Source organism: Sander vitreus, chromosome 21 (assembly GCF_031162955.1).
Source record: "Sander vitreus isolate 19-12246 chromosome 21, sanVit1, whole genome shotgun sequence".
In the NCBI taxonomy this organism is placed as follows: domain Eukaryota; kingdom Metazoa; phylum Chordata; class Actinopteri; order Perciformes; family Percidae; genus Sander; species Sander vitreus.
Genome location: NC_135875.1, coordinates 2,521,701 through 2,542,045, shown reverse-complemented (window position 1 = coordinate 2,542,045; position 20,345 = coordinate 2,521,701). Strand labels below are relative to the sequence as shown.

Here is a 20,345-nt window from a genome sequence, read left to right as displayed (position 1 = left end):
GCCAGTGTCTAAGTTTGTCCCATAATAAAAAGGCAACAAGGCTACACGTGTGTGTGCATTTAAATAGTTTTCACATTTAAAAAGGACAAAACACGCCTAACAGTGCAGGGACCTCAGGCATCACTGCCACTCACATTTGAATCTTTAGTGCGTGTAATGTGCTTTAATGTTTGTAGTGCATGTTTGGAAAAAAAAAAAAATCAAAATCGGCTCCAGACTCACAAATCCACCAGAACTTCCTCAACTTCTGATGATGATGACATAGTAGGTCAAAAGTACGGTGGCCGACAGGGCCAAACGCACCGCAACTTAATGGAACACAAATAGACCAAACACAACCAAATTAAGAAAACATCTTCATAAATTTGACAACACATGCGCAGCATTTAGCAAACGCGCTGCAAATACACACAACACAACCAAATACGCAAACACGCCGCAAATACACACAACACAACCAAATACGCCGCAAATACAGAAACGATGCAAAAAGAAAAGCACACAAAGTGCACTTTTGATTTTTTCAAAAATCAAGCTGTTCCACTCAGCGCTCCCTCTAGAGGCCTGGAGAACTTCCGTTGTGTAATATGTAAAAAAAAATTGTTGTTGCATTTGTTTGTGTTTGCATCGTTTCTGTATTTGCAGTTTGTGTATTTGGTTGTGTTGTGTGTATTTGGTTGTGTTGTGTGTATTTGCAGCGCGTTTGCTAAATGCTGCGCATGCGTTTTTCTAATTTATGACGAGGTTTTCTTAATTTGCTTGTGTTTTGTCTACTTGCGTGTGTTTCATTAAGTTGCGGTGCGTTTGGGCCCTGTCGGCCACCGTAAAAAAGAGCAAGTAAAAGCTGGAATAGATAAACGGAAGCTGCTAGGTAAACTCATGAAAGGAACTCGTCCCAGACACCGTGTGTAAAAAACCCACCGGTACCAAGCATCTGTGGCGAAGCTCGGTCAGAAAATGACTAAATGTTGGACGTTTTATTGAAATAAGCATCTACACTTTATATCAAAAACTTTTGGCTGCCTTTAAAATAAGCTTTCAGCTTCGGCTCCACGGCTGTTCTGTGACAAGTGGACCAACTCCTCCGTCCCAAAAAAACTCATGAGATGATATTCTTTGTTTTACAGAGGTGGACAAAACAAACCCACCTGGCAGTGGGGTTAAATCCTGGACAACCCCCCCCTCAACAAACACTTTCTCTGTGAGAGTTTTTTGAGGCCAGAGTTTGTGTCGTTGTTGCACTTGGTCGCATTAAATTGTCATCTGTTCCTGTTATTTTGTCCACCTCCTTGTACTCAACCTAGCCAGCAGACGTAACGGTTCACACTCTCAAGTAAAAAGATGTACAGAGGAAGCTGCCCAGTTAGTTGTTGTCGACAAATATCTCCCTCTGAACTCTGTTTATGATCACTAACTAAATAAAACTCAACCCAACAAATCTCGTTTCTCACGTCTGTCCAACATTGGGTCTTAAATTCCCTTCAACCGTATCGTCGTCTCACCTGAATGTCATGAAAAAAATATTACAATTTATCGATATTGCGTCAACAACGCACCTGCTTGTACAAACAGTAGATGATGCAGATATATCCACAGCTATACACACAGTATGTACAACACACACACAGACACACACCCAGACAGAGACCCACCCACACAGACAAAGACACACACACACACACACACACACACAAGATAATTAACAAAACAGCTGCGTGATTAAAAGTGGCACCAAAGTGAAACAGAGTGACACTGCTGAGTTCCAAACCCTCCTCTCCAGGGTTTAGACTAGCCCCATCTGCCAGCTGAATGCTGGGAACATATGCATTTGGCTGGTAGATCAGCTAGAAGATAATCTATTGAGTGGCTGGTAGAACGTATCTAGCCATTTGGCTGGTGGACAATAACAGTTCATTTTGAACCCTGCTTCCTCTCACTGTGGGCCAAATGCACATTCAAAATCTGTGATCGAAAAATCTTCTTCATGCTTGGCTGGGACCGTTTCAAAAAGCATCTAAATGTGAACACAACTTCAAGCTCCGCCTGTCCCAAGTTGGAGGTCCCCGGCCCTGGCTAATGTCTGACGAGGGCAGTGTGCTACATGTACTGGCGTGCATATATTTTAAGATCATCCACCCCAAAAACCCCTCCTCATCCCAACATCCGTCTGCCTCCGTTAACAACAATAACCAAGCTCCTCATGAGCGTGCGTGCTGAAGAATGTAGAGTTTTTAAATGTCTGGACGGTGAGATGAGCATGCTGGTGTAAAACGAGGAGAAGGGACTCTGGTCTTCAACCTCAGAGAAAAAACAAAAACCAAACACCTTGTTTGTTAAGTAAAGGGCTGTGTGGGGAGCTCGGGCTGGGTACTGAATTCAACACTTTTGAGACACCAGTCTGGATACCTAAGGAGTAAATCTCATCAGCGTCAGTGAGCCAATCAGCACGCAGCATGCTTCTACCAAGATCTAATAATGTCTGTGATTGGCTGTCTAACGTTACACGTCGTAGAGACATACAGAAAATTCAACGTTACACAGAGATGGGGCTCGTGTAGTAGGAGCTGGAACATAAATAAAAAGATTTGTGCCGCAGTGTTGTAGTTTTTTTTCGTTTTATAAAAATTGCTATCGAAAAAAGTAGCATTTAGGAACCGGGATCGAAGTCACGGTATTGGTATCTGTACCCAATATTTTTGAACGATAGCCAGCCCTAGCTGTAGCGTCTCTTTTCTAGTGTTTCAGCTAGGGCTGAAACTAATGATGATTCCATCTGTTGATTATTTTCTGGTTTCATGATTTCTTGTCTGGGCTCTAAAATGTCAGAAAATGGTGAGAAATGGTGATCAGTGTTTACCAAAAAGCCCAAGATGACATCCTCTAATGTCTTGCTTTGGCCACAACTCAAAGATATTCAGTTTACTGTCACAGAGGAGAGAAGACACTAGAACAATATTCACATTTAAGATGCTGGAATCAGAGATTTATTATTTTTATCAAAATAGTTGGCGATTAATTTAACGATTGACAAGTAAACGATCCATCTTTGCAGCTCTAGTTTTAGTAAATGAGCCTCATTCCACTGCCACACCATCAATATTAAAAAAAATTGCACATCAATCTATTTATGCACATGCTACTGACACCAAAGACAACCAAAAGGACTTTAACCCTTGAGTTGTCTTCTGACTTGTCTTTTCACGACGTTTTGTACATTTTTTTTCTTTTTTTGTTAAAGCTATTTTTGGGGATTTTTCCTTTATTTAGAACAACTGAAGAGATACAGGAAATGGGGGAGAGAGAGGGTGGATGACATGCAGCAAAGGGCCACGGGTCAGATTCAATGCCGGGCCGCTGGCAAGGACTGAGACTACATGGGGCGCACGCTCTACCACATGAGCTATAGGCCGCTGTTTCATTGATTTTTTTATCTGTGTTTTTCTAATTTTCTTTGACAGTTTGGTTGAAAGAAAACCCAAATTTCTGATATAGAAACTTGAAAATGGGTCAAATTGGACCCGAGGACAACAGGAGGGCTAATGTATGAGGAGGTGTGGTTCAGAGATGTGCTGCTTTGGTACGATCGCGGATGGATCCCAGTTTCTGGTTAAAAAAGAAAACAGCTTCACAAACACAACAGACAAAAACACGTGAAGAGACGAGCGAATACACGCAAACGCCTCCCGCAGAGGAGGACGGATGGAAAGGGTTACAAAGCATAAATATTATATATTATTTATATATTCTTTTTTTCCTTTTCTTTTTACTGACTCCCTGTGGAAAAAAAAAAACAAACACACCGTTAGAAAGAGGAATAGGTGTCGCGTGAGCGTGTCGAGAAAGACTGCCGGCCCCTCGGTCAGTGCCATTCAGAGAACACGGAGCACCAGAGGACGAGGGTCACACTCACACGCACACCTCGGATCGAGGGAAAGGGGGGCCATAACAGCTCTGAGCCCCCCACACACACACACACACACACACACACACACACACACAGTCAGCCCCGGTGTTTGCGAGCCCCTCGCACACGTCTGTCCCGTTCATTTACGGGCGGTGGGCGTGGGTCTGCGTGGAGCGGGCGAGTGCTGGCCTGAGCCCTCAGGCGCCGAGGCCTGGCAGGTTTTGGGGGGGTGGCTCTGTCCCCCCCCCCCCCAGCCTGCTCCGTCTCCGCTGGGGTTCAGAGCTGGTGCACGATGCTCTCTGTGGGGTTGACGGGGACGGAGCCGTCCTGGCGCAGACGCTGCCACTGGAACGTGGTGCTGAGGGAGCCCACCTCGTCCTCCTCGTTCTCCTGCTCCTTGGCGAACTCCATGAACACCTGCGGGACAGGGACACGGAGGAGAGGAGGGGGACAACAGGGAGCGGGCACATCAGCAAATAATGAATTGCAAGTTGAAATGCTTCACTGTGTTGTCTGTAAAAGAAGATCTGAAATGGCCGTTCATACCTGCTCTAAGGTCGACTGGGAGAAGTTGTACTCTTCAAAGTTGAATGTTTGCTTGGCTGAAGATAAACAGAGATTAAGAAGATAAATTACATTGGGCTGCAAATAACGATTCTTTTCATTGTCGATTCATGTGTTTATTATTTTCTAAATGAATGGATTAGTTGTTAGGTCTGTAAAATGTCAGAAAATGGGGAAACGTGTGGATCAGTGTTTCCCAAAAAGCCCAAGATGACGGTCTTGTTTTGTCCACAACTCAGATATTCAGTTTACTGTCACAGAGGAGAGAAGAAACTAGAAAACAGTCACATTTAACAAGCTGACATCAGATAATTTGTAGTTTTCTTTCAGAAAAAATGACTCCAAACTGTAGACAAATAATTTAATAGCGGTCAACCAATCGACTAATCTTTGCAGCTCTAAAAGTTACATTGAATGACTCAGTAGAAATGCATGTATTTGTGTACTTTGTGTGTGTACTTTGTGTACGTGTGTGTACGTGTGTGTGTGTGTGTGTGAAAGAGGGAGAGATCAGCCTGCCAGGACTCTGCGCCTGAGGGCTCAGGCCAGCACTCGCCCGCTCCACGCAGACCCACACCCACCGCCCTTAAATGAACGGGACAGACGTGTGTGGGGGCTCGCATACACCGGGGCTGACACTGTCACTGTGTGTGTGTGTGTGTGTGCGGGAGAGATCAGCAGTGACTCACCTCTCTCTAACTGAGAGAAAGACTTGGCCAGTGATTTGACATCCTCCATGGGGATCTTGTAAACCATCAGAGTAGCAAAGCTGCAAAGAACATCAGCCAACAGAATTAGGCGTGCACATGTAGTAGTGTGTATTTAATTACTTTAAACAAGCGTAAAGTGATTATATTGATATTTCTACATTTTATTCATCTTGGAGCATTTAGTGACTCTGTGCATGGTGTTGCACAGGCACAGAGATCATTTATTAAAGGGTAACTACCTTTTTTCAAACTATATGTTCCTATGTTTTTGTGTCTAAGTGACTGATGGGAACAACAATCTTTGACATTGGTCCAGTATTAAGAGAGATCGCTGCAGTCGGCAGCGGAGAAACAGGCTACAATGTAAATTAATAGGGCAATTGTGCAGCTTGTATTTACCTTCACAAAAGTGCTCGTCCCTGCCGCTGACAGGCTCAGATTAATATTCTAAGTGTCTGACAACATTATGGAAAGGATTTCTAAAGAGGTCAACCTTTCTGTTGAAGAGTAAGATCCTTTTTTGAAACATAAAAACATCCGCGAAATTGTGTTCGCTAAACCCACCAGACTCCATGTAAATAAACAGTAATTTAAGCATCGTAAAATACACTTCATTTAAAGTCAACAGCAACAAAATTAAACTATGAAAAGCCGTTTAGGGTCGTCTTTCCACTTTTCCAACCATCACAACTCTAGTTTTGGTTGAAATAAACTCAGTTTACTGATTTACATGTGAAAATATATGTTGGCTCTATACACGCTAAAAGTATTGTATTTTTAAATGGAGTCTGGTGGGTTTAGCGCTAGCGACCTCAGAGCTGTTTCTGGTTAAACAGAAAGGTCTTAAAGAGGTTTTAAAGGTCTCTCTCTGTAGGGATCCTTTCCATAATGTTGTCAGACACACAGAATAATAATCTGAGCCTGTCAGTGGCAAAATGCACTTTTAGTGGACCTTTTGTTGTAATAATTTCAAATAGAATGCACACATGGGCTCATTGAGTGGGGTTTTGGGTCTCACCTTTCCTGCCGCGTAGCGTGAGGGAAGATTCGGAGGATCTCTTTGTGCAGCAGCGCCACCGGCTGGAGCCCCGTCAGCTCCTCTCGGAGTTTTACCTCCAAGCTGTAACCTCGACCGTATTTCCCTTTTAAATGTTGGATGGAGCCAATACATCTGATAGAGCATAGAACAGTCTTTATTGTTATTGTACATGTACAATGAAATTGGATGCAGTCTTATCAGTGCAAAACATCAGCAAAAGTGCAAAACAGGTGAATAAATATAAAAAGAGCCTCTAAAAGTCATTATAACAAAATATAAAAACAGACACAAAAAAGACAAACCACAAATACAAGACATTCACTGCACGATTCATCTTTAATACTCAGTAGTGCAGTTATGGCTTTTGGTTTGTGTTTTAATTGTCCTGAAAGTCCGCTCGAGGGCAGCAGTTCAAACAGAGTGTGTCTGGGGTGAGATGGATCTTTTAGCATGAAAAGATCTTAAGAGAAAAACAGACAGAACGTTAAGTGATCCAGATATCTGTACCAAGGCCCAGTGCTAATATGGCACCGGTGCTTAAACGACCGGTATCTACTGGACCAAATAGCAACGCGGATTTCGGTGCCTCATTTCGGTGCCTCTGAAATGCCTACGCTGCTCTCTGATGCTCCGAAACGTAACGGACGTTTCAGGCAACAGAAGCATCGCTGCACATGACGCTAGTTGTCACTACCCGATGTGAGTCGAGTGCAGATGTGAGTTGCGCATGCTCAGATTGAAACGGTTTACGGCATAATGCCAAGGGATCCGGATCCAGCAAATGTTTTAGCTATCTATGATTGTTTGATTGCTAACGTTAGCTCAAAACGCCATTCAAGTGACAGCCTTTGTTGTGTTTGATTGCTAACTTGTAGCCAGCAGTGAACGAACTTCGTTATGTAGGTCCATTTTTATTGCATTGACATTACAGATGTCTTGTTAGCAGGTTTTTGTAGACTACTTCAGCCTCTAATCTAGAACTGACATCAGGGATCATGCCGTGAAAATGTGATGCCTTATGCTCAATAATAAATGACTGCTATGTAATGTACCTATCTCATTATTCTGTGGCTAACAGCAAAACAGATCTGCTTGAAATCTGGTCATTGTCGCAAAGTGACGCATGAGCAACTCACATCTGCACTCGACTCACATCGGGTAGTGACACTAGTTAACATAACACTTGGTAGCAGGTAACGTTAGCCTACCGTTAGCTAGCAGCTGGATTAAACACGGTTAAAATGCTGACAGCTAAACGGTGTAAAAGTGTGACTGTATTTCACTGGAGAGGATTCCAACAGCGGGACGTCCTACAGTCTGCAGCTGCTGTTGTTGGAAAAACAACACAGATGGTGCGTTTACTTGAAACTGGTAAGCCTCGTGGTGCATTCAAAGTTATTGTAAACTACCCTTTTCCCATCTAGTGGTTTTTGTCGTTTAACAGCTATTTATTTACTGGTGAAATAAGTTATTGTTAGATGCTATTGTTATTACATTATTAATAAATCATTTCATTTTGACCATATGGCCTTAGCAATCAACAAGTTGTTTTTTTAATGTCACCCACGTCATTTTGTGCTCTTCTTTTTTTTAAACTTTTTTTTTTTTCGGTTCAGGCACCGCTTTAAAAGTATCGTTTTAGCGCCGGTATCGAAAAAAAACAAACGATACCCAACCCTAGATATGTGTCCCATCAAAGAATGCCGTACAGCTGTGAGTACTAACCTCAGCTGGCCAGACACCACGATCGCCACACGGTCGCACACGGCCTCCGCCTCCTCCATGTAGTGCGTGGTGAGGACAGCGCCCCGCTGACGGTTCTTGAACGCAGCACGTATGGCTCTCCTACACAGAGCAGATACCGAGGTCAGAGGCTTTAAATATGGCGTGTGTGGGGGAATGGCCTTCATCAGCGAAATACATTTTATTTTATTTTATTTATTTATTCAAGTAAAAAAGTTACCAAACCTGTCCTTCGATGATAAATGTATATAGTCTCACCACATGCGCTGTTTAGACTTGGGGTCCATCCCTGATGACGGCTCATCCAGTAAAACGATCTGAGGATTCCCAATCATACTCAAGGCGAAGCACAACTGTGAACAAACAAGACGGTGTAGTCAATTTGGATATGTTTTTGCTGTTTGTGCAAACTGATGCCTAAACCAGAGCATTTTGCCAGAGATTCAAGCGGGTACCTGGCAAAATGTGTCCAACTCTTAAATTATAAGTCCAGTCGATATTTTTGGGTTTGGACTTTTTATAGTTACAAATGGGGACCATGTTCTCACCTTCCTCTTGAGTCCGGCTGACAGGGTCTTGGCTTGTTTGTTCAAGTGGTCCTTTAGCTCCAGAGCGTTCACCACACTGACAATAACAACAACAGTCAGCAGCTTTTACTCTCAGTATTCCTGTATATCCTCCATCATTAGGAAACTAAATGCCATTCTATTTAAAGAGGCAGTAAACCAGGTTGATCAGTGCTTGATTATTGCCCCTTGCCAAACATTTGCTTTCTGTCTTGAGTAGGTTTCTGTAGTACAGGTTCATACAGGTTCTAGGGCTGGGCAATATATGGATATTATATCGATATCGATATATGAGCCTAGATATCGTCTTAAATTTTGGATATCGTAATATCCTGATATGACACAAGTGTTGTATTTTCCTGGTTTTAAAGGCTGCGTTACAGTAGAGTGATATAATTTTCTGAACACACCAGACTGTTGTAGGTGTTTCATTATTTGCCTTTACCCACATAGTTATTACATCAACATAACTGATGATTATTTATCAAAAATCTCATTGTGAGCAGATTTTGTGAAAGCACCAATTGTCAACCCTACAATATCGCTATCGAGGCATTTGGTCAAAAATATCGGGATATTTGATTTTCTCCATATCGCCCAGCTCTAACAGGTTCCTGTTATCATCCACCCATACGCTGAATATTCAGTCATGTTTATGTATGTCATGGTGGTAAACTTGTGTATGAGAATGAGCCGAGGCTTACCGTTTGATGATCCCCGGTACGTCCTGTCCTTTCAGGCCCTTGATGGCTGCGTAGATCTCCAGGTGCTCCTGTAGGGTGATCCGGGGCCACAGAGGGTTCACCTGAGGACAGTAGCCCACATGTTCCAGAGGACTGTCCACGGGACGAAACTCGGTGCTATAGTCCCCCATCAGCACCTGGACAAAGCAAAACAGACGGTCAGTGACAACATTATGTTCCACATCCTTCCATCAATCTCATTCTGTCTTTGGCGCCCGGGTAGCTTAGTTGGTAGAGCGCCTGCCGATGTATAGAGGTTTATTCCTCAACGCAGAGGCCCAGGGTTCGAATCCGACCTGTGGCAATTTCCTGCATGTCTTCCCCTTCTCTCTCCCCTTTCATATCTTACCTGTCCTGATGATTAAAGGCAGAAATGCCCAAAAAATTAAATCTTACTCTTTATTTTCCTAGGATAAGTTTGAGGAAAAGGCATTTCTTTACATTATATCAAAAAAGTGGGTTATAATACATTACAGAATTATAGCCATGTGAATAATTTAAGTGATTGGACTTTTACAGTTAGATGTACCACAGTTAGTTTATAAAATTCTATTAAACTGTTTAAACATCCGGTTGAAGTAGAATCATTAAAACTGAGTTCATATGTTCATTAATTGTATGTCTTTAAATGTGCAGTAGGTAAGACTTATAAAACTATCTTTCTATCATATTTGCTGAAACTGACCCTATGTTCCAGTAGAACTACATGAAGCAGGTCATTAAAAAAAAATCCGGCTCCTCTGGCTCCACCTACAGCCTGGAGTGAGATTTGCAAAAATCCACCGCTCCCTGTTCAGATGCACCAATCAGGGCCAGTGGGGGTGTCTAACTGCGTGTCAATCACTGCTCACGCATTTCATAGCGTCCTCCGTCTCCCTTCCTCGCGCACGAGCTGCAGATAGGTTTCTCCCTTGTGGGGGGAGGGGCTTAGGAGACCGTTTTCGGGCTTTAGCGGAAAGGGGGGAGGGACTGAGAAGTTGTCGATGTTCAATTTTCCTTCAAAGTCCTGGATCTTTGCAATCCTACCTACAGCACCTTTAAGTTGATGTATAAGATGTATAAGTATAGCTTAACCCAACCTCAATATAAAAACACATTTAATTAATATGTTTACCACACATTTACTTTTAAGTTTTTTAAGTTTAAGTTGAAGATAATTCCAGATGCGACGACCACAGATGTGGAATTCATGCATCCAGTCATTTAACCCCAGAAAGTTACATGAGTAAAAGTTTTGAACGTGGATCAGGACCAACTATTCCACAGTAGAGACGAGAGGAGAGTAGCTTCAGTATTATCTGTACTGTACCTGGCCTGCAGTGGGGTCCGTGTCGCCTGACAACATGTGCATGATGGTGCTCTTTCCTGCTCCGTTGGGGCCCAACAGTCCGAGAACTTCACCTGAAGAAACAGCCGTTACATTTTTCCTAAAATGAAGACTTTGGCTGAATATTTGTCACAAGTTTCCTTAATGGATTGGAGCAGTCCAAACACACCATGTTTGGTTACCATGCAATTAAAGCGTTGTCCGCTTGACAAAAAGACTTAACATACCTTTGCGAACACAGAAAGAGATGTTCTTTGTGGCCACTTTCCTACTCTTGTTCAGAGAAAAACCTTCTCTTCTGCCCTTGTACTGCTTCCTCAGGTTACTCACAACCACCGCTGGTTTCTAAATGGACGAGACACAGCGAAGACAGCCCAAATTAACTTTTTAAATCGTGATAGAAAGTGATCACAAAACAAATGAAGACAAGTGCAGGGACACATAAAAAGCCAAAAGAGGTGATATAAGGTAAGACTGAGACATACAACAACAAAAAACAGAAGGCAAAACAAACAAGGGACACAACAGAAGTTCAAACTGCTGGGTATGTAGCAAACGAGGAAAAACGCAGGAGCAGCAAAACTGTGTATGAAGATGGATGTGTAAAAGTGTGTGTGAGGCTAGTTGGTCATACAAGAAATAAACATATAAATGCACATATACCGTACACACATATACATACATATATATATATATATACATACACACATATATATATATATATATATATATATACACATACACATATATATATATATATATATATACACACATACATATACATATATACACATACATATACATATATATATATATATATATATATATATATATATATATATATATATATATATATACATACATACACACACATATATATACACATATATATATATATACACACACACACACATACTATTTTCTCCTTTTAATGTGTAAAGGAGAGAGAGGGAAAGAGAGAGAAAAAGAGAAAAAATAAATAAATATAAATCATATATCACTGTCTTTGTGTGTGTGTGTGTGTGTGTGTGTGTGTGTGTGTGTGGTGGAGGGTGCTCGAACCATCGAAGGAGTGAGCCCAAAGCACAGGTATCAGCGGTAGACAACAGAGGAGCCAGAATCCTCCAACCCAAGGTGTAGGACCCTGTTTTATGGTTAAGTAGAGGCTGATATATTTGGTAGGTAACCCCCCAGACCCTCAGGACCCTCATCCTCATCACCTTTACTTATCGTTTTGTTAATATTAGTTATGAATCTGGAGAACGCCAGCATCTATCCATCACGCAGCACCAAACATGCACTAAGGAGACTCCAACGAAACTATTTGTTAGTGTTGTTGTGACTTCGGTGTTTTAACGGGTTAGGAACGAACAAAACTAACAAATTAAACTAACTGATGGAGGTAGCGGTAGAGCAGCAACTCACTGTTCTGCGAGGTAAGGCCGGCCACAGACTGGATGCGTGGCGTGAGCGTTTTTATTTCAGCTCCCATGTTAACAGGTCAAAGCTTACATACTGCCTGCGTGACACGCACGTCTCAGGCGCGGCTCGAGCAGCCGCACCGAAAACGTGTGCATGCTAGAAATAGAACTGACGCCTATTTTTCACGCGACACGCAAGCGTATATAGGAAAATATGTTTATATGTCATTTTGACACAAATACATATTAATAAATGAAAGTCTCTAGATTTTGACATAAATGTAAAATAAAAAAAATTAAAAATTATCGATTTTAAAATGTCGCACCTGTCAATACTGTAGCCTATTTTGCAGTCAATACTGCTGACGTTGTCTTTGCTGTAATCAAATCAGGCTAGCAGCGCTGTGTCAGACACGTTTCTGGTGTGCAAAAATCCACGCAGCTGACACGCAACAGAAACGCCACGCTCACGCCATGCAGCAGTCTGTCGCCAGGCTTAAACGACTGTTTTTGGCAAAGGAGTCTGGTGGCTTTATAAAGAGCAGAGATAACAGCTTCAGTCCGCTCTGCGTAAAGGGCTGTCTGACAGCAAGGTAAAGCGCTGAAAATAGTTTTAATATAGCATACACTTAAACTGATTTAGATGTTTTTAGGTTTTTAAAATCCATTTAGCAGTACATTGCTTAGCTTCCGTGTCGGTACTCGCCATCTACTGTAGCGAACACAATGACTATGGATAATACAACCCCCCTTGAAAAATATCCAAACCATCCCTTTAAGCTTAGTCAAAAAGTCTTGAGGTAAACTGGCTCATATCTGGATCATCCGCTGAGACAAAATCCAACAGCTCCTTAATTTCCTGTACCAGAAGATTAGATATCCACTTACGTCTTCGCAGGACTGGCAGGTGAGGGCCTCCTTCACTCTGGCCTTCTCCATCTGAACATCCTCATCCTCGTTCAGCGCCTCTTCTGGATTTCTCTCCACTTTGGGCTTTGACTTGGATGAGATCCTGAAAATGCGAAAGAATCTTCCTTAATCGTTATGTCATGAAGTTGAACTGACAAGTCTCAATTCAGACTAAGAAGCTTGAACGGTTCATGTGAAATACATGAAACAAACCTATATGTTAAAAAAGAAATAATAACGAGGGAGCGTGTGATCTGAGTTATGACCTGAAATCTGATCATTACCTGCAGAACTGATCGCTTTTCATCGTCCTCCCACCGTAATGGATCTCAAGCCAACGGAGCAGGAAAAGCAGCAGGATGCACTGGAGATACGGCTGAGCACAGAAATGAGAAAATAAATGGCTGAACACACACATTCTGCAGTCTCTATTTACTGAATGTAGCAAAAAGTTAGATACATACAGCTACAACCGCAATGAGCAGGTTCTTCCACAAGAAGTTTTCCTCGTACAGAGAGGGGAGGAAGGTCGCCTGAAAACGGGAAAAAAAGCATCAGTGAAGGGGGCTCCTACTTGTACAGAAGCCACTGTCTTAAAAAGAACAGCTGGCACTTTGACATCTTACCTTTAAGGGTCCAACTAAAGCACCCTGAACTATTCTATATGAACAAGTTAAAATGTATTTGCAATATACCATAAATTGATAGAAAAGGCTTCTCTGGATGGGTCAGTTCCAACTCTTAAGAAACATATCTGTCTCTTCACTGGGCAGTCTCTAACTTTGTGTGTCTGCCGTTTGCTGCTGGGCATGTAGCATACCATTATTAGAGCTGGAGAAAGCTGCCTATGGTTATACAGTACAGTATATGGGAGGGATGATGAGAGCCTGAGGGAGGTTTTCAACCTGGACCCTATTATCCTATGTTTTTGTGTGTAAGTGACTGATAGAAACAACAATCTTTGAAATTGGTCCAGTATTAAGCGTGAACGCTGTAACCGGCAGCCAATTTTATTTGGTCCAATAAAAGTTTTTTATTTTGCACTGACAGACTCAAATGAATATGCTTAATATGTGTCTGACAATATTATGGAAAGGATCCCTTCAGAGATAGACCTTTAAAACCTCTTTGAGACCTTTCTGTTTAACCAGAAACAGCTCTGAAGTCGCTAGCGCTAAACCCACCAGACTCCATTTAAAAAAATCAATACTTTTAGCGTGTATAGAGCCAACGTATTTTATTTCAACCAAAACTAGAGTTGTGATGGTTGGACAAGTGGCAAGACAACCCAATAGTTTCATTTTGTTTCTGTCGACTTTGAATGAAGTGTGTTTTACAATGCTTCAATGACTGTTTATTTACATGGAGTCTGGTGAGTTTAGCGAACACAATTTCGCGGATGTTTTTATGTTTAAAAAAAGGATCTTACTCTTTAACAGAAAGGTTGACCTCCTTAGAAATCCTTTCCATAATGTTGTCAGACACTTAGAATATTAATCTGAGTCTGTCAGCGGCAAAACGAGCACTTTTGTGAAGGTAAATACAAGATGGACAATAACCCTATTAACTTAGCTATTAACGTAGCTTGTTTCGCCGCTGCCGACTACAGCGATCTTGCTTATTACTGGACCAATGTCAAAGACTGTTGTTCTCATCAGTCACGTAGACACAATAAATAGGAAAATAGGTTTCAGGTTAAAAAAAACGGTAGTTACCCTTTAATCACAGTCTACAGTACACTACGTGCAGCCAGAGAACCAAAACCATATGTTAAAAAAGGCTAAAATAAACTAAAATCTGCATGGAACGGTTGGCAAGTTGGTGTTAATTCTCAATTGGTTCATCCCTTCCACATCATGTGGTCTGAAATAAAGTTGGATGCAGGTTTTAAGAAAAAACTGCAGACAGAGAAACCAGTGAAAGGACTGACTGGTTGCCATGGTGAAGCTCCTACCTTGGTGATGCAGTTGAGGCAGCCCATGAGAGGGTAAAGAGGGTTGAAGAAACACAAGGCGTTGTGCAGGTTCCTGGTCAACCCAGGGCTGTCGTTCACAAAAGACAACTGAACCAGCGAGGCTGACACCACACACACCTGAGAAATGAGTCACTCAGTCAGATAACATCCAAAAGACGATTAGATAGAACAAAATTGAACTCAACCTGATTTCAGTATCATCAAATGTTATGCCCAAATAATAAGCCATGTTACTGTTTATTTTAGGTATTGTGATCACAGTTATTCATCTCAAGGATTTCAGGAGCACATTTCATTGTGCTGTTTGAAGTTCACATTTTGGACGCTGGTTACACGTGTATTTTCAATGTGTATACACATGGCATCCTGCCTCACCATCATGGAGATGACGGAGAAGAAATCTCTGTTGCTCTGGACTCGGGCGAAGCCGAAAGAAAACACGTAAGTGAAGAGGATCACGGCTGGACCAAAGCCAACAGTACACAGGACCTAAGAGAGGGGAGGAGAGAAGTAAAAAGGGACTTTGCCAGACCTTCCTCCACAGCGCTGCAGAGGAGGGTCTGGCCAGTCCACACAAACATTCTGGGATGGGAGAAAAACGTGCTCTGGTTTATTGGCATTTCTTTAAACCAATCACAATCGTTGGTGGCGCTAAGCCCCGGACACAATGACTGTGCCTCTGCAAAATAGCCTCGGGAAGGAACTTGTTTTGGTGGAACGTGTGTACGTTCAAAAGTAGTTTTAGTTGTGCAACAGAAAACTCAGATTGGACAGATAGTCTAGCTAGCTGTCTGGATTTACCCTGCAGAGATCTGAGGAGCAGTTAACCACAGTCCTCACAAATCCACCGGAGGTTAGAATTAAACACTAAGAAAGAGGAAGGGGAGGCACCTGAGCAATTCCGGAAGTGGAACGTCGTGGATATAGACTACATCAATATTAATTGTATCATGCATTTGGTTTTGATTTTTAAAATGTTTAGCGGCTTAATCAAAAAGGTGGAATAAAGAGGGAGTCCTTTATTCAGAAATTAAGGTGGTCAGGGGTGGTACATATAATAATAATAATCTTGTGTAATGTATGCGCGAGCCATAACGTGTCAATGGCAGTACGGACCACAGCGGTGAGGTTGCTGGACGTGAGCAGGTTTCCAGAGTGGAAGGAGAAGAGGACGGTGGTCATGGCGCAGAGGATGAGGTAGTAGAAGGGGATGTCCACGGCGGCCTGGCCGCACCAGTAGGCTGACGGCACCAGACCGGAGATACGCAGTGTAGAGCGACACTTAATCTGAGGGGAGAAAAAAAACAGGCAAATATACACACAGATGAAGATATAGACCAATATTATTTAGTAGGGCTGGGTTAAAATGATCAGTTCTCCAATTAAAATCGAGCTTTGTTTGAGTGAGCTGATCCAGAAATCGAGAAGCCTGTGCTTGAGCTTGTGTTTATTGCCAGGGCTTCGTTAAAATAATTGATTCTCGGGCCCCCTGGTTAGCTCACCAGGTAGAGCGGGCGCCCATATCTAGAGGTTTACTCCTCGACGAAGCGGCCGCAGGTTTGACTCCGAGCTGTGGCCCTTTTCCCCCTCTCAAGTCTAAGCTGTCCTATCCAAATAAAGGCCTAAAAATGCCCAAAAAATAATCGTAGAAAAAAATAATCAATTCTCCAAAATTCAGAAATCAATCTTTGAATGTATGCCTTTTCACCATGGATGTAAATATATAAGTAAAACGTTGTTATTGTAAACATCAACATGGAGCATTATAAACAATATTTGAGGGTTGCTTCTTGCTTGTACAATTTGCAGCATAAGTTCTCGGAGAATCATTTTTATATCCAAGCTAAACTGGTATTGTAACTGAAATTTATAGAGAAATATAGAATTGAATTCGGGACATTGTGAATCGGAATCAAATTGTTTTGACAAGTACCCAGCCGTACTAATCAGGACCGGGAATCTTTGGGAAAGCCAGCAGTAACAGACACGGCAGAGGAATAGAAAGAAAATAATCTAAACATCTAACGAATTGCTATGAGTTGCTTTGTGCGCTAGAGGAGGGGGACAGGGGCACCAATGTACAGAATCTTCTGGTGACTTTGTATCTAACACAGATCACATAAACATGACGTACTTCTGTCATACGTGATCCCCTTCTTTCATGCGTCTTGCTGCTCTCTGCTTCTTAAAACTGTCCAAAAAAGCTGTCCAAGTGCCACAAAAACATCCTTTAAAAATGATGCATGCCAGGGAAGGAGTGCATGATATATTTCCCTATGTAGACCCCTTTGCAGTAAAGTCACCTCTCTCTCTCTCTCAAATTAAAATGATTGTTGGTAATTCAGACATTACCTCTCTGTCTCGAGTGTGGTCCATTGCGAAATACGCAGGCATTCCAGCTGCAAGCATTCCCAGTATGATGGCCTCTATGTAAACCAGAGCGTAGGACGTGGCATCCGGGATTTGCTGAGGGATGTCACAATGGAAACATTTAATTTATTTAAAATGGCACAGGGAAAATAGGATAGATACGATAAATAACAAATACTCACATAATCAAATGGTTTGGTCCAGGTTCTGATCGGTTTAGTACCATTCAGACCTTTTAGAAGAGCGTTGCTGAGTATATTGACAGCCATAGGTAAGGAGTGAACGGTGGTGCTGTTGAACGCGACACTGTATCTGAAACCCTGTTCACAGACAGAAACCAAAGGGTTAAAGAGTGCCACATCTTGACAGTTGAACTCCACTCCATCTAAATATAAGCCTCTCAGTTCGAGGACTGAGCAGCACTCAAACAAAGAGCCCTTCATCTGAGAACACCACGTCAACTGGAGCTGGAGGTGCTGCAGGAGAGCTGAGCCCACATCTGATGCTCCTGTTTCATCAAATATCTGGTATCAAAAACTAAATTCAATCTGCCCAATAATAAATAAATGACCTTGCTGGATCCTGTTACGTTGATGGCGGCGCTGTGGGGAGCTGCGGACATGTAGTCGCTGTGTTTCATCATATCCACTTTGATGTCCTGAGACTCCAGGTTGTGGATGAAGTCAGAAATATCAGAGCCTGTTGGCACAAGGAAAAAGCAATGCTGACCCACATGCAAGAAAAACTATCAGACAGAGCGCATGTTTGCAGGTTGAAAAACCTGAAGCGCACTGCACAGCCTTTCTTGTTGAAAACAGACCAGTTGCATCATTTTTTTGTTCTTGCTAGGCAACCATCGAAACACCTGTCCTCAGCCATTCCTTCGCAGTGGAGTTAAATGACGTCGGCATTTTTTCCCGCTCTTCCCGTTTTTTTCCAATCGAGGCATTCAGGGAGCTTCTCCAAAACAACCCGAGGCAGTGCAAAAGCAGCGAGCAAAACGCTTTACTCTCATTGAATACAATTACAAAAAGCCACGCCAGACTTCTAAGTGTGCTCTGTCTGATCGGGGCCCGAGCAGTTCAAATTGGAGAGAATGGAGTGAGAGTAAATGATTATTCAGAGGGTCATCGTCAAGGAGGTCGGTTAGAATTGTACCCGTGGGACAATGCTTATCGATTGTCGTTGCGGTGTAAGTTAACAGTTGTACAGCAGTTAGAATCCCATCACAATATTTACAGCATGAAGCACTTTCTGACAGAAATTAAATCTGGGGCCCTATCTTGCACCTGGCGCAGCGCGGCGCAAGGACCGACTCAAGTGTCTTTGCTAGTTTAAGACCGACGCAGTTGTCAGTTTCCCGTCCAGCGGCCGCGTTGTTTAAATAGAAAATGCTCCTGCGCCCATCTGTGGCCCATGGGCGTGCTGGTCTTACAGGGAGGTGCGTTCAGGTGCATTCTGGGCGTCTTGCTATCTTGAGGCAGCGGGAAGTGATCGCGCCATTGACCAACAAAAACCTGGTCTAAAAGCATTTCATTGTTATTTTAACAGAGCATTAGTAACATGCGCCTAGGCTCGTGCACAACGTGCGCACACTATGCTTGTTACACACACAGCAGCACACACACATGAATGCACCCTGAAGTCTAATTGAGAGGACATCTTATAAAAAAAAAAAAAAATTAAAAAAATTAAAACATGAACCTATCAGCTTGTAGCCTCCCAGGAACAAGACAAAATCTTATCCTTTAGAAAATCTCAAGTGGACTCACCTGTGGAGTTCTGAACCAGGAGGCTGGTGGCGTATCTCCGTGGCGACTGGTTCCTTTTGAGGAGGTATACGGGCAGAAACTGACGGTCCGGGGAGTGTATCTGGATGTTTCCTGTGGCCAGAGATAGGACGAGCACAGCAGCAACAAACACCAAGAACAAGGCCAGGCTGCAGGAGAATGGAGGGGGTGAGAAGAGACGGGACAATCACAACACACAAGTGCAGATTCTTTATAATCCAGCACAATATGCTGTAGATCCATCAATTTATTTCAATCAGATATTTGATCAGCTGCCTTCATATTCTATGAGGATAATATATTTTAATGTCCAGTTACTTGATTAGGAAGTTCATGTTAGAGTTCTAACCCATATTTGCATTAATGATAGACCGATTATCGGGCTATCACCGATTATTCACCTGATAACATGATTAAAAAGTACAGCTCTGTGTCTGTCCCTCTGCTTCGGTTTCACTCACCACTGAGTCTGACTTAATGTCCCGCCCTCAACACTATCTGACTCTCTGTTATTGGCTATTATGTTGAAAGTTTCTAATTTATTAAATAATTGCTTAAAAGGGTAACTACTGATTTTTTCAACCTGGACCCTATTTTCCTATGTTTTTGTGTGTAAGTGACTGATAAGAACAACAATCTTTGACATTGGTCCAGTATTAAGCGTGAACGCTGTAACCAGCAGCCACAGACCGGGCTGCAATGTAACGTTAACCCCATAGGGAAAATGTGCATTGTCAATTTGGTCCACTAAAAGTGTTTTTTTTTGCCACTGACAGGCTCAGATTATTATTCTAAGTGACAACATTATGGAAAGGATCCCTACAGAGATACACCTTAAAACCTCTTTAAGACCTTTCTGTTTAACCAGAAACAGCTCTGAGGTCGTTAGCGCTAAACCCACCAGACTCCATTTAAAAATACAACACTTTTAGCGTGTATAGAGCCAGCTAAACTATGTGTTTATTTCAACCAAAACTAGACTTGTGATGGCTGGAAAAGTGGAAAGATGACCCAAAACGGCTTTTCATAGTTTTATTTTGTTTCTGGCGACTTTGAATGAAGTGTGTTTTACAATGCTTAAATTACTGTTTATTTACATGGAGTCTGGTGGGTTTAGCGAACACAATTTCGCGGATGTTTTTATGTTTCAAAAAAGGATCTTACTCTTCAACAGAAAGGTTGACCTCCTTAGAAATCCTTTCCATAATGTTGTCAGACACTTTATTAATCCGAGTCTGTCAGCGGCAAAACAAGCACTGTTATGAAGGTAAATACAAGCTGGAC

At 42.3% G+C, this 20,345-nt stretch overlaps 1 protein-coding gene across 1 annotated transcript in view; it reads right to left on the bottom strand.

The window, feature by feature from the left end:
• Positions 1–236: 236 nt before the first annotated feature.
• abca5 (ATP-binding cassette, sub-family A (ABC1), member 5) overlaps positions 237–20,345 on the bottom strand; it is a 41,429-nt gene continuing 21,320 nt past the window's right edge. Inside the window, exons 19-38 of the mRNA XM_078279161.1 lie at positions 19,044–19,210; positions 17,843–17,970; positions 17,454–17,591; positions 17,254–17,367; positions 16,018–16,188; positions 15,277–15,390; positions 14,881–15,018; positions 13,391–13,459; positions 13,211–13,302; positions 12,906–13,029; positions 10,824–10,941; positions 10,579–10,670; positions 9,231–9,406; positions 8,509–8,584; positions 8,219–8,313; positions 7,943–8,062; positions 6,197–6,349; positions 5,158–5,237; positions 4,451–4,506; positions 237–4,321 (exon numbers count right to left, since the gene is read on the bottom strand). Of these exons, the coding sequence (XP_078135287.1) occupies positions 4,181–4,321; positions 4,451–4,506; positions 5,158–5,237; positions 6,197–6,349; positions 7,943–8,062; positions 8,219–8,313; positions 8,509–8,584; positions 9,231–9,406; positions 10,579–10,670; positions 10,824–10,941; positions 12,906–13,029; positions 13,211–13,302; positions 13,391–13,459; positions 14,881–15,018; positions 15,277–15,390; positions 16,018–16,188; positions 17,254–17,367; positions 17,454–17,591; positions 17,843–17,970; positions 19,044–19,210 (2,362 nt within the window). The 3' untranslated portion in view covers positions 237–4,180. The remainder of the gene's footprint in view (positions 4,322–4,450; positions 4,507–5,157; positions 5,238–6,196; positions 6,350–7,942; positions 8,063–8,218; positions 8,314–8,508; positions 8,585–9,230; positions 9,407–10,578; positions 10,671–10,823; positions 10,942–12,905; positions 13,030–13,210; positions 13,303–13,390; positions 13,460–14,880; positions 15,019–15,276; positions 15,391–16,017; positions 16,189–17,253; positions 17,368–17,453; positions 17,592–17,842; positions 17,971–19,043; positions 19,211–20,345) is intronic.